Source organism: Schistocerca piceifrons, chromosome 1 (assembly GCF_021461385.2).
Source record: "Schistocerca piceifrons isolate TAMUIC-IGC-003096 chromosome 1, iqSchPice1.1, whole genome shotgun sequence".
Taxonomy (NCBI): Eukaryota; Metazoa; Arthropoda; class Insecta; order Orthoptera; family Acrididae; genus Schistocerca; species Schistocerca piceifrons.
This window is the reverse complement of record NC_060138.1, coordinates 637406920-637421899: the sequence shown is the minus strand read 5'-3', so window position 1 is coordinate 637421899 and position 14980 is coordinate 637406920. Positions and strand designations below refer to the sequence as shown.

Sequence of the window (14980 nt, the reverse complement as noted above, 5' to 3'; positions counted from 1 at the left end):
TGTACTGTGGAGACCTCACGCCCCACGTGTTGAGCAATTCGGCGGTACGTCCACCCGGCCTCCCGCATGCCCACTATACGCCCTCGCTCAAAGTCCATCAACTGCACATACGGTTCACGTCCACGCTGTCGCGGCATGCTACCAGTGTTAAAGACTGCGATGGAGCTCCGTATGTCACGGCAAACTGGCTGACACTGACGGCGGCGGTGCACAAATGCTGCGCAGCTAGCGCCATTCGACGGCCAACACTGCGGTTCCTGGTGTGTCTGCTGTGCCGTGCGTGTGATCGTTGCTGGTACAGCCCTCTCGCAGTGTCCAGAGCAAGTATGGTGGGTCTGACACACCGGTGTCAATGTGTTCTTTTTTCCATTTCCAGGAGTGTATTTAATAAGTTGCCAAATGCTATACAGGATCTTCCTGAACATACATTCAAAGAAAGACTGCATGAATGGTTTATTGCCCACCCGTTCTATGATACCAATGAATTCTTCAACTGTAAAATGCAGTAATCGAACGGATGACCCACTGTACATTTATTGTAATATAAGCTAAGATATTTCAGTAGTCAATACCTTATCACATTGTATTATAAACTGTATCTTCAATTGACATTGTCAATTGCTGTAATGGCCTAAAGACAATAAAATCTTTATTACAGACAATAAAATCTTTATTATTATTATTATCATCAAAGAAGGGAAAGCAGAAAGGTGGAAGGAGTATATAGAGGGTCTACACAAGGACGAGGTTCTTGTGGACAATATTATGGAAATGGAAGAGGACGTAGGTGAAGATGAAATGGGAGATATGATACTGCGTGAAGAATTCGCTAGAGCACTGAAAGATCTAAGTCGAAACAAGGCTCCGGGAGTAGACAACATTCCATTAGAATTACTGACAGCCTTGGGAGAGCCAGCCCTGACAAAACTCTACCATCTATTGAGCAAGATTATGAGACAGGCGAAATACCCTCAGACTTCAAGAAGAATATAATAATTCCAATCCCAAAGAAAGCAGGTGTTGACAGATGTGAAAATTACCGAACTATCAGTTTAATAAGCCACGACTGCAAAATACTAACATGAATTCTTTACAGACAAATGGAAAAACTGGTAGAAGCTGACCTTGGGGAAGATCAGTTTGGATTCTGTAGAAATGTTGGGACACGTGACGCAATACTGACTCTATGACTTAACTTAGAAAATAGATTAAGGAAAGGCAAACCTACGTTTCTAGCATTTGTAGACTTAACTAACACTTTTAACAATGTTGACTGGAATACTCTCTTTCAAATTCTGAAGGTGGCAGGGGTCGAATACAGGGAGCGAAACGCTACTTACAATTTGTACAGAAACCAGATGGCAGTTAAAAGAGTCGAGGGGCATAAAAGGGAAGCAGTGGAGAGAAGTTTGTTAACATCGAGCACAGATTCAAGCGTCAGGAAGTTGTTTCTGAAAGAATTTGTATGGAGTGTAGGCATGTATGGAAGAGAAACATGGACGATAAATAGTTTAGACAAGAAGAGAATAGAAGCTTTCGAAATGTGATGCTACAGAAGAATGCTGAAGATTAGATGGGTAGATCACACAACTAACGAGGAGGTATTGAATAGAATAGAGGAGTAGAGAAATTTGTGGCACAACTTGACTAGAAGAAGGGATCGGTTGGTAGGGCATGTTCTGAGGCATCAAGGGATCATCAATTTAGTACTGGAGGGCAGCCTGGAGGGTAAAAATTGTAGAGGGAGACCAAGATATGAAAAAACCAGGCAGATTCAGAAGGATGTAGGTTGCAGTAGGTACTGCGAGATGATGAATCTTTCACAGGATAGAGTAGCATGGAGAGCTGCATCAAACCAGTCTCTGGACTGAAGACAATAACAACATAAATACTGAAATGTCTGCAATTATCAACATAACAAAAATTTCAGGAACCCATTCTCATCTAAGCAAAAGTCGGGGCGGGGCATATGGATGTGTGTGTGTTGTGTCCTATGGCCTAAGCTACTATCTAAATGATCTTTTAAAGAAGCTATCTGTCTTCAGCAAATGATTTATCTTCCTCACATCCAAAACGGTTTTGCTGTTACATACCCTACCCAAAGTGCAGGGGTTCAGTGCAACCTTAGCATTTTCTTGTATTTCTGACAACTTCAATTGAAACCCCTGTATCTTCCTTTTTCTAATCTGAACAGTTGTTTTTCACCTTTTGCCTGTAGATTCTTAGAATAATTTTGGCTAAGTACAGTATCAAATAGGTAACTATGTACTTAGTCTCTTTCAGATAACTTTTTCTTGTCATTCATAATGCTATTTCTCATTTTGTTATTACTGTTGCACAAATGCACTATTTTTTCCTTGACGATACCTAATTATTTGATGAATTCAAAACAGAGATTGTTTACTATTATTTATTTGTTTAAAAACAAACTTAATTTCTTAAATAAAAGAAGTATTCACTATGCCCCATCTCCCTTGGTGATCATTAACAGATTTCAGTCCAAGGTTTGCCTGATTCTTAACAGAAAAGATTTTTTTGCTAATTTTAGAGGGTTGGTTGGTTGGTCAAGGGAGGCTTGTTCATTGGTCCGTTGTTCCTGATAAACAATTCCACAACGGAAAGAATAAATAAAAGGCACGTACAGCACAATACTGAAAGAAAGGAAAAACCACAAGAACGAAAGAGAGGCAACAAACACTACAAGGAACAAAAAGAGGACAAGAAAACAACAGAGAGACACAAGAAACAGTTAGAAGAGCTTAAAACAAGAAAGCAGATTACCGTGGCTGGCCGACCATATGAATGAAAAGGAGAAGCCAGCCACTCTGCAATGCAGTAAAACCTCCAGCCTAAAAGCAGAAGGGAGAGAAAACAGACGGACAAACAACAAGTGCTAAAACTTATATAGGATAACCTCCACACACGCATAAAACTATTAGCTGATAAGGCGTTGTCTGCTAAAATTAGTCCGGTAAAGGAAGTTTACAGTGCAGGGCAGCCAAAGAAGAACAGCTTAGAAGTATGTGGGCCACTGCCAACTGCGAGCCGCACCAGCACTGAGGCGGGTCTTCATAGTGCAAGAGGTAGCCGTAGGTCGCCGAAGTGCCAGAGGCCTGCATGGAGGACTTCCACACATTTGTAGTCTCCTTAATGGCACGCAGTTCGTTGTGTGTACTGAGACTATGGCATTCCCAAAGCCGAAAAACCTTTCAGCATAATAATAATAATAATAATAATAATAACAATAATAATAATCACAGGTCAGTTACTGGAATGCCCATCTCCATAAGTGGTTTCCGCGTAGCCTGCTTGGCCAGCCTGTCGGCAATTTCATTCCCGGGATTCCGACGTGATCTGGGGTCCAAACGAACACCACTGAACGACTGGTCCATTCCAGGACATAGATGGACTCCTCAATGGTCGCTACCAAAGGATGACAAGGGTAGCACTGGTCGATAGCTTGTAGGCTGCTCAAGGAATCAGCACGCAGAAGAAACGACTCTCCAGGGCATGAATGGATGTGTTCAAGAGCATGAGGTACAGCTACCAGCTCTGCAGTAAAAACACTGCAGCCATCGAGCTGTTCAATATGGCCTCTGTGAATTTACGCGAAGTCAAAGTGACCATCAACCAGCGAACCATCGGTGTAAACCACTTCAGAGTCCCTGAACCTGAACATGTCAAGAATCGAGAGAGAGTGGCAGCAGAGAGCCACGTGAGTAATTGAGTCCTTAGGGTCATGTGAAAGGTCCAAGTGAAGCTTCGGCAGAGGCTTACACCATGGAGGTGTACATGAATGGACCTCAAGTAGAGGTGGTAAAGGGAAGGACTCCAATTCAGACAGAAGCAACTGGATGCGAAACGCAATCATAAGCCCTGACCTGGGCCACCAATTCGAGAGCTGAACCGGCATGGGTGGGAAAATGAGATGGTAATTCGGATGCTCAGGAGAACTACAAATGTGTGTAACGTAACTGGCAAGCAGTTGTGCACGCCTAACCTTCAATGGAGGGACTCCAGCCTCCACCGGGATGCTGGTCATCGGACTCATCCTAAAAGCTCTTGTTGCTAATCAAAAGCCACAGTGGCCACTGGGTTGAGTGAACGTAAGGCTGAGGCACTGCCAAACCATAAACCAGACTCTCATAGTCAAGGCGGGATTGAACAGGGGCCCTGTAGAACTGCAGCAGCTTTGAGTGATATGCACCCCATTTGGTGGTGTTCAGGCAGCGGAGGGCACTGAGGTGCTGCCAGCTGACAAAGGTGAGGAAGCCAAGTCAATCAAGCACCGGAAACCAGTCCTAAGAATCAATATGTCTCCACTACCATGAGTGAATCATCATTAAGGTAAAGTTCTGGGTCCGGATGAATGGTATGATGCCGACAGAAATGCGTGACACATAACTTTGCGGCTGAAAACTGGAAGCCATCAGCTAAAGCCCATGACTGCGCCTTGTGGATGGCTCCCTGCAGTACTGGAGCAGCAGTACGAAATGCAGAAGTCGACTGCATACAGAGACGGTGAGACAGACGGCCCTACAGCTGCTGCTAGGCCGTTAACGGCCACTAAAAATAGAGATACACTCAATACAGAGCTCTGTGGGACCCCATTCTCCTGGATATGGGGGGGAAACTATGGGAAGCACCAAATTGGACACAGAAAGAACAGAGTGGCAGGAAATTTTGGGTAAAAATCGGGAGCAGATCCTGGAGACCCCACTCATATAATGTGGCAAGGATATGATGTTGCCAGGTCGTGTCGTAAGCTTCTCGTAAATAAAAAAAACAAGACGGCAACCAGGTGTTGGTGTCTGGAAAAGGCTGTTCGGATGACGGACTCAAGGGACACAAGATTGTCAGTGGTAGAGAGACCCTGGTAGAAACCGCCCTGGCACAGAGCCAGTAGGCCACGTGACTCCAGGACCTAACACAACCACTGACACATCATATGTTCCTGCAGCTTACAAAGAACGTTGGTGAGGCTGATGGTCCGATAGCTATCCACATCAAGTGGGTTTTTACTGGGTATGAGCATCGGAATGATGGTGCTCTCCCGCCATTGCAATGGAAAGACACCATTGCACCAGATCTGGTAGAAGATAACGAGGAGATGTCACTTGTAGTCGGACGAGAGATGTTTAATCATCTGACTGTGGATCCAATATGGCCAAGGAGTTGTGTCAGGGCAATGTGCAAGGGTGCTGAGCAGCTCCCCCTCCATAAATGGGGCATTATAGGATTTACTGTGGTGTGTAGTGAACGAGAGGACTTTCCTTTTCATCCACCGTTTAAGGGTGCGAAAGACGGGGGGGATAACACGCCACTGATGTTAAGGCCAGGGACACCTGTTGAGGTCTGGTTACCCAAAAACATGTCTGATCTTAACCTAGACTTGGTAAAGTGAGGTATGGCACCCAATGGTCGAGACACACCTCTCCCAACACTCTTGTTTCTGTCTTCTTATAAGCTGGTGAAAGTGGGCTTGGAGCCGTTTAAAAGCTATTAGGTTCTCCAGGGAAGGGTGCCGCTTATGTTGCTGTACAGCCCACCTGCGCTCTTTAATGGCCTCAGAATTTCTGGTGACCACCGGGGGTACTCTAAGGAACAACGAATTATGTTTTCTGCTGCAGAAATGATCATTTCAGTGACCTGCTCAACCACTACATCGATGGCACCACGTGGGGGAGATTCAATGATGACAGCAGAGGTGAAGGCTTCCCAGTCTGCCTTGTAAGTGACTTGTAGGTGACTGTGGGCATGATGTTGGGGGAGTGACAGGAAGATGAGGAAGTGGTCACTACTACACAAGTCATCATGGGCTCTCCAGTGGACGGATGGAAGAAGTCCTGGGCCGCAAAGTGATAGATCAATGGCCGAATAAGTGCCAAAAGCCACACTGAAATATGTGGGAGCCCCAGTATTTAGGAGGCAGCAGTCGAGCTGAGACAGTAAATTTTCGACATCTCTACCTTGGCCAGTGAGCATGGTGCCACCCCACAAGGGGTTATGGGCATTGAAATCTCCCAAAAGTAATAAAGGTTTATGGAGTTTATGAATTAGTGCAACCAGGACGTTCAGGGGTACCACACTATCTGGAGGAAGATATATGTTGCTGACAGTCATTTCTGGCATAGTCCTTATCATGACAGCCACAGCTTCAAGAAGAGTTTGAAGAGGCACAGGTTCGCTACATACTGAGTTCAGGACAAAGATGCAAACCCCACCTGACACACTATTATATTCACTAAGCTTCTTGTAATATCCTGTAAAGGGCAGGGGTCCGCATTGCTGGGAACCAGGTTTCCTGGAGGGCAATGCAGAAAGCAGGTGTACAGCTTTAACAGTTGCCGTAGCTCAGCCAGGTGGAAGAAAAAACCGGCGGAATTCCACTCGAGGATGATGTTATCGTGTGTTAGGGAAGGCAAGAAACGTTCAATGAGGCAGTATACACCTCAGGGTAACCTGCTGCTATCGACTGAGTACCTATGCGATCAACATCCATTGTGTATGAGGGCCCAGTGAGGTCCAGGTCCTCAGCGGATGCCCAAATCTCCACCTTATCCTCTGACGCAGAGCTTGTAGGTAGCAGTGGTGCCACCGCAATTTCCTCGGTCTTGGAGTCTTTCTCTCGCTACTCCTTGGGTTCTCTGGCTGGGAGGGCTTCACTGATTCAGTCTCCGGGACTGAGGAGGATCGTGAAGCCCTACGACCAACTGCTTTTGGGCACTGCAGCCACTGGCAGGTGTCATCTTTCCCACTAGTAGAAATCTGGGAAGGGAGGGAGCCAAGGGACCCCTTCCTAGCGAGAGGAGCCAAAAAAGATTTATGCTTCTCCAGCTGAGAAGTGGAGACTGATGTCCCTGATGGCTGGGCAGTGCTCCTGAGGTAGGTGGTTTGGGAGCAACAGGGAGGGAAGTGCCCCACACCATCAAGGGGGCAGGTGTAGTCTTCCAGCTCTGAGAGCCGACTGGAATAGGCAGAATGAAATGTGCTGGAACCATTGTCATAGCAGCGGTGTATGTGGATTCCATATGCACAGGATATAGCCTCTCATATTTTCTCTTAGCCTCTGTATAGGTCAGTCGGACCAGGGTCTTGTATTCCATTATTTTCCTTTCTTTCTGTAGAATCCTACAGTCCAGCGAGCAAGGGGAATGTTGCTCTCTGCAGCTGACACAGATGGAAGGCAGGCGACATGGAGTATTGGGATGTGAAGGATGTCCACAATCTCGACAGGTGACACTGGAAGTACAGCAGGAAGATATATGGCCGAACTTTCAGCACTGAAAGCACTGCATTGGGGAAGGGAAATATGGCTTCACATCACAGAGGTAAACCATCACCTTGACCTTTTCGGGTATGTGTCACCCTTGAAGGCCAAGATGAAGGCACCGGTGACAACCTGATTATCCCTCGGACCCTGATGGACGCGCTGGACGAAATAAACACCTCGTCGCGCTAAGTAGGTGCGCATCTTGTCATCAGACTATAAAAGAAGGTCCTTGTGGAACACAGAAGGGTCCAAAAAAATCTATCCACTGTTTAAAAGTCCAAAACTTGCTAACTAATTGATGGAGTTGTTTCACTTTTGGTGAAAGTGTAGCTTAAAGTCCAACTTAAAGATATCACTGTAGGTGTTCGAAATGGATTAACATCCACACACAAACTATGCCGCCGACTGCAGCACGAACTACTGACTGCAATGTGCTCAGTTGGATATTTGCACATGAATGTACGATGGATTCTTGAAGTTTATCCAATGTACGTGGCTTTTGTTGATAAACGACGTCCTTTAGTGTTCCCCACAGGTGAAAATCCAGAGGAGTTAGGTCTGGGGAATGTGGTGGATACTCCACAGCACCTCTACGGCCTATCCATCTTCGTGGTAGATTTTCATCGAGATTTTGGTAATGGGCTGGGGCACCATCTTGTTGAAAGTAAATTCTTCTGTCTCCATACAGGTCTCAGATGGCAGGTACGAGGTGCATTCAAGTTCTAAGGCCTCCGATTTTTTTTCTCCGGACTGGAAAGAGAGAGAAACATGCACATTGTTTTAAAATGAGATCGCGTTCATTGTCAATACGTCCCAGAGATGGCAGCACCGTACGGCAGATGGAATTTTACCGCCAGCGGCGAGAATGAGAACTGTTTTAAATACTTAAAATGGCAACGTTTTCCTTACTTGAACAGTGTGCCATAATTCGTTTTCTGAATTTGCGTGGTGTGAAACCAATTGAAATTCATCGACAGTTGAAGGAGACATGTGGTGATGGAGTTATGGATGTGTCGAAAGTGTGTTCGTGGGTGCGACAGTTTAATGAAGGCAGAACATCGTGTGACAACAAACCGAAACAACCTAGGGCTCGCACAAGCCGGTCTGACGACATGATCAAGAAAGTGGAGAGAATTGTTTTGGGGGATCGCCGAACGACTGTTGAACAGATCGCCTCCAGAGTTGGCATTTCTGTGGGTTCTGTGCACACAATCCTGCATGACGACCTGAAAATGCGAAAAGTGTCATCCAGGTGGGTGCCACGAATGCTGACAGACGACCACATGGCTGCCAGTGTGGCATGTTGCCAAGCAATGTTGACGCGCAACGACAGCATGAATGGGACTTTCTTTTCGTCGGTTGTGACAATGGATGAGACGTGGACGCAATTTTTCAATCCAGAAACAAAGCGCCAGTCAGCTCAATGGAAGCACACAGATTCACCGCCACCAAAAAAATTTCGGGTAACTGCCAGTGCTGAAAAAATGATGGTGTCCATGTTCTGGGACAGCGAGGGCGTAATCCTTACCCATTGGGTTCCAAAGGGCACTATGGTAACAGGTGCATCCTACGAAAATGTTTTGAAGAACAAATTCCTTCCTGCACTGCAACAAAAACGTCCGTGAAGGGCTGCGTGTGTGCTGTTTCACCAAGACAACGCACCCGCACATCGAGCTAACATTACGCAACAGTTTCTTCGTGATAAACAACTTTGAAGTGATTCGTCATGCTCCCTACTCACCTGACCTGGCTCCTAGTGACATTTGCCTTTTTCCAACAATGAAAGACACTCTCCGTGGCCGCACATTCACCAGCCGTGCTGCTATTGCCTCAGCGATTTTCCAGTGGTTACAACAGACTCCTAAAGAAGCCTTCGCCGCTGCCATGGAATCATGGTGTCAGCGTTGTGAAAAATGTGTACGTCTGCAGGGCGATTACGTCAAGAAGTAATGTCAGTTTCATCGATTTCGGGTGAGTAGTTAATTAGAAAAAAATCGGAGGCCTTAGAACCTGAATGCACCTCGTAAAATGGATGTCTGAGCTTCTGAAGGTACACCTCACCGGTAACTGTGCCGTCAAAGAAGAATGGCCCAATCAAGCCCCGGTAAAACAACCCACACCACACATTCACTCCTGGCAAATTAACGGCTTTGTCTACATGGACATTTGGATTTTCGGTGGCCCAGTAGATACAAATGTGGCGATTTACTGTACCACTGAGTTTGAACTGTGCCTCATCAGACCACACAATCATCTCTACAAACTCTTCATCGATGCGCACCATGTTAGTAAACCAGTTGCAGTACTCCATTCTACGATCTGGGTTGTCCTTGTTCATTGCGTGTAGCAATTGTGGGCTGTAGCACTCCCACTTTGCTGTCTTCAAAATTCGCCGATCACTTGAGCGACTCACTCCAGTTTCATGGGCACACTGTCTCACAGACTTTTGTGGTGAGCAAGTGAATTATTGTAACACATGACAGGAGTTAGCTGGACTTGTTACTGTTACAGGTCGTCCAGATCATTGTTTGTGTACATCTTTAACACAGCCTCAGACCTCAAAATTTGTTTCGAATTTGACTAATCGCTAAACGTGTCGGTGGATCTGTTTAATACTCATTTCACCATTGCCACTGAACCTCATTAACGTTTTTGTACTTAAAATACCACTTCAAAACCGACTTCCTTTCATCGAATGTAAGCCTTGTGCCAGCCATGTTTCCTTGAGTAACTAGGTGCAACTAAGAACAAAACACTGACTATCTGACAACAGTCATCTGACAAAACAAAACAACGCTACAATGTTTGAGTGGCGATTGCCGGAACTACAAACTATTACACTACCAAAGAAGAGACAACTCCATCAATTAGTTTGCCAGTTATGGACTTTTAAACAGTGGATACATTTTTTTGAACCCCTCTGTATAATACCCTGGACCATATTTAAGCTCTTATGGGATGTGATGGAAACAGAAACATACCCCCGCTTGTCACAGGTGAGTAATGCCCGTGACTGGGCAGAAGATGCTGTTTTTATAAAGACTGACCCTGACCGCATTTTGGGCAAGCCCTCCACCTCTCCCCAAACTTGTCCTCTAAATGCTCCACAAAAAACTGAGGCTTCACTGACATGAAAGATTCCTCATCAACTCTCGTACATACAAGTTACTGGGGCGAATAAGCTTCACTGCCATCCTCAGCCTGGCGTTCCTACCATGGTGTGGACAGGGAGGGGAACAATTTGGGGTCTTATTTTTTTGCATTGTAGTTAGACCTCAACCGCTTAGAGACTGCTGGTGGTGGACCACCAGCAAGAGATGATGTACTTATGCTTCATGACTTGTCACCTGTCCTGATGCCACCCACTCCCACCAGGGGCCCTCCCCACAGGCGCCACCCAGCCTCAGCAAAGTGGGTGGTCGTTGCTGGAAGTCCCGATGCCCCATGGGGATGGGCATCTACTCCTTGGCATACGTGGGGAGTTTACAGCGCAGGCATCAGCAGAGCGATTCCTGTTTAGTCAGGGTGTTACAACCAACAGGGAATATGGCGACCGCACCACAATGGAGTGGCTACTGTGCTGGATATCAAGTGCAAACAAGCAAACAAGTCCATTATCATAGTCAGTGCAGAAAACGATACTGCCCTGTGGATGGAGGAAAATGCACCCAGGAGGGTGACCTCGCCCAACAGCTGGAGGAGGAGCGGAAGTGTAGATCCACATCGACGAAGGATGCAAGAGGTCTCAGCCCCTGATGGACACGATGCACCGTCTAAGGTGCCCTTCTTCAACTGGCTCACTCTTCGGGAAAATTTAGAAGAATGGAGGTCAAATCCGACATGGGATCATCACATAAGATCCTAAAAGTGTGAGACTCCTTTTAGTCACCTCTTACAACAGGCAGGAATACCTCGGGCCTATTCTAACCCCCAGACCAGCAGGTGGGTAATGTTAAAGGTATTTCAATTTGTGTTGATTGAGCCAAATGTGGGCTCTAAATGTTTTCTTTCATGTATGTCTTTACGGCAGCTTCCAGATGAAACTTAGTCAATAGAAATGTTATATTTAGTGAGCAAACAACAGGACAGAACTGTTTCTTATAAACCACAAAGGTATGAGGATGAGGAACTTGGTGTGGAAATGATGAAAACTGTTCAAATGAAAATATTACTCTTTGTTGGAGCACTTAATATGAAAGGAAGGGACTTCCCGAATGTTACACAACAGGACTAGGTGATAAAATGAACACAAACTTAACAAAGAAACATGTAAGTTAATTCAGGAGATGAGTTAGGCAACCCCTGCCTCTTTATCTTTAAGAATCTTTAAATTGTTAAATGCATCTGCAAACACACAATCAAGAACTAAAAACAGGGTAAGTGAAATTCAGAAAAACACCAAAACTCATTTTTAATTTAGTGAATGTTTTTAATAGTGTAATTCTGTGCGGTAACACGACAAGTTGTACAAGTAAAATATAATGCATTCTAAATTCACAGAGCCCTGTAATAGCTACTCCTATGTAAGAGAAAAAAAATCATTTCTTCTTGTCAGGAACCACAACCTTGATAGATTGCTTCATAAAGAAACATTTCCACACAAGTTGTTCACTTAAAATAAATACTTTATTCAGCATAATTGGCCACTTACCACGTTAGGTCATTGCCAGACACTCACATGGCTGTGGACATACCCTTGTAGTAGGTACCCACAAAAAATAAAATATCAATCAAGTCTGACATGGCATTGCCTGAAGTGGGCACAACCTTGGTCATAAATTAGTAGTATGTTTTTCTCACAGGTATACACAAATATGAAAAACTTTCTAGCCCAATATATGCCATAACTTTCATCTATATAGCCTTTATCCACTAAATACATTGTACTTAGTTTACTATTTACAGAGAATACAAGGTAACTGCAGTAAAAATACTGAGCAATAACTTGGCTGCACAGTAATGAAGCAATCTCATCTTTGCATTTTTCCAACAGATCAAATCTGATACATCGTACATGTATTTTGTATTATTTGGATATACTGAAAACATTAATTACTTATACTTCACAACAACTCTAAATTGATAATGGTGTATGTGGTAGTAAGTAACACGTGAAAGTGAACTGATATTACTCTTATGCAACAGCCCAGTTTATTATTCCATCCTTCATTTACACTACATCCAAGCCTTTCCAGTACTAATGCTAGCAGTTTAGTGTTTCATTATCTTCTGATTTATCTATCCCAACTTATAATCAAATACTAAGTTGTATTTTTCGTGAGAGATTTTTTCCTGAAAACTCTGCTGTCCTTGTAAATTTGTAAATAACACTTCTTTGGGGAGGGGGTGGGGTGAAGTGGCTTCTCTGCTACCTCCTCTCCCAAATAAACACCTGTTTCCATATTTTATATCTCTTTCAGATGGCAGGTTATATACCAGGTACTGACTGGTCCTTGCATGGTGAAAACAACAACTACATTAAAGCATATCTGTTTCTGGAGTGGAATAATACTGCCCCATCTTAGATGAATCAATGAACACACACCACACTTCATCGCTGGGTTCCACTCCCAAAGATTTGCTACAAAAGTCTCTCTCTCTCTCTCTCTCTCTCTCTCTCTCTCTCTCTCTCTCTCTCTCTCTCTCTCTCTCTGTGTGTGTGTGTGTGTGTGTGTGTGTGTGGGGGGGGGGGGGGGTGTCAGAAATGTGAAGTAATCAAATCTAGTGCAAGCAAATGAAGCTCAACAAGAGGTGAACCTAGCAGTTCTCATTGGTTTATTATTATCACCAGATGTCATGCAAGGTTGCAAAGTTCTGCATCATTTATCAGATTAATATCTTCAACATGTTGGTAGTCAGTGTCAAAGTCATTGAAAGGAGATTAAAGAACATTGGCTTCTTGGACTTTTCCATGAACAGTGTACCTGCAAGTGGTGCTGGTAATGGAGAAGAAATAGCATCATATTGAACTCGTTCAGAATGTTTGTGCACAGATGCAACCCCTACTGATGATAATCAAACTTGAAAATTTTTCGATGTATGCAAAAATCATACCCACAGGACAATTTCACCGGTAGTTTATTGTGTTGCATAAAAAAAACCAAAAGCAATTGAAAAATTTTTGCTTCACAGTATTCCACGAAAATAAAATTTTGCCAATATCTTCAAAACCTGATAAGATAGTGCACAATGGTTTTCAGATTTGTAACCACCATGAAAAACTGATTTATGAAAACTAAATATGTCAGTGATACACAGCTTGTTTATCAACTCAATTAAACATTGAAGCTACTTTAAAATTACATTCACTACAAATTTACATTATGTTCAATGACTTCTCACAGTAAAATAACAAAATATTTCACTGACTGTGTGTAAAACTAGCAAATTAATAATTTGCCCTGTTAACACAAGTTGCTACTTTCATTTTCCTTCTTGTCTGAATAAGGTAAGGTCAACATTAATATGAACTATTCTCATACAAAAGAAAAGATCTCCAATTGAATTACCTTGTGAAATCACAAGTGAAGACGTTGTGGCAGTGCTATTCTGCCGTCGACGTGCATCGGCTAATATATCTATTATAAGCGTAGCAAATTCACGGGCACTAAATCGGGCTAACTTCTGACGACCCTGATTACGTGTTGCTGAGTATTCTGGATTCACTGGGAGGAAAGGAACCACAGAACACCAATCAGCAGGCACTGTCGCATTACTGCCTCGATGAGATGATAGCCAAACTGAACAAGAAAGGAGAAAACACAAAATTGATGTATTTAGAACACAAATGGTACAGCAAATTATTCTTATGCATTTTAGTAACCATCTGCAATTTAATGTCTCTCTTGAGGCAACTTCTTAAAAATAGTATCATCTAAGTTCTACAGGCAACCTTCATAAATCATAAACAACATTATACAAAACAGAAACTTCTATTAACAAATATATTATAGTCATAGAAAAACAGATGGGATTACTTTCAGATTTTGCAATTCCTTGTAGAGCTGATAGAAAAACACAAATTAACAGCAGTAGTACTTCCAACTTCCAAAAACCACAATTTCCTTCTTCAGTAGTGAAAACAGTTGGAAGATTTTGGAGGAGTATTGCAAGTAAGTCGGAACCCTTGTCAAGAGGTCTCCATCAAATAAGAGAGGACGAGAGCCAGTACGGTGGCAAAGACAGATGGATATAGATGAAAAGAAAATGATAAGGGTAAAGAAAGATAAAAGGGAAGTATAATAAACAGAATAAAATAGGGGAATGTATATTACAGAATATCAACAGACAAAGGCAGATGAGGATGATATGATGAGAGGATACATTAGAGAGTAAGTTCTCCTTTCTCAAGTTCAGAGAGAAATTTTCTAGGTAGGAAGATCCAAATGGCCTGTATAGTATTGCAGTCTCACATGGCTCTGCTGTAGAGAACACTCATTAACTAGGTGCTTGATATCACTAAGACCTACAGTTCATGTGCCTTTTCATATTTTCAATCCGTTTCACTCTAGTTGTACCAATGCAGAAAGACACACTATGAACATGTCAACTGACAAATGATGCAAATAGTTTTGCACATTTCCTCCTCCTATCTGTTAGTTTATCTTCAAGGTGGATTCTGAGTATCCTGATCCAAGCTCCATCCTCCAACCTCTTCCATATGAAATGTACTTTTGGCACTTGGTGGCAGAATTTATGGTTTTAAAA

The 14980-nt window shown here is 43.6% G+C and overlaps 1 protein-coding gene across 2 annotated transcripts in view; it reads right to left on the bottom strand.

The window, feature by feature from the left end:
- The window catches only part of LOC124805031 (ARF GTPase-activating protein GIT1), a 226538-nt gene that overhangs the window by 75546 nt on the left and 136012 nt on the right, over positions 1 to 14980 (bottom strand). For both annotated transcript variants that reach the window (XM_047265460.1, XM_047265452.1), the window contains exon 7: positions 13783 to 14013. In XM_047265460.1, the coding sequence (XP_047121416.1) occupies positions 13783 to 14013 (231 nt within the window). The remainder of the gene's footprint in view (positions 1 to 13782; positions 14014 to 14980) is intronic.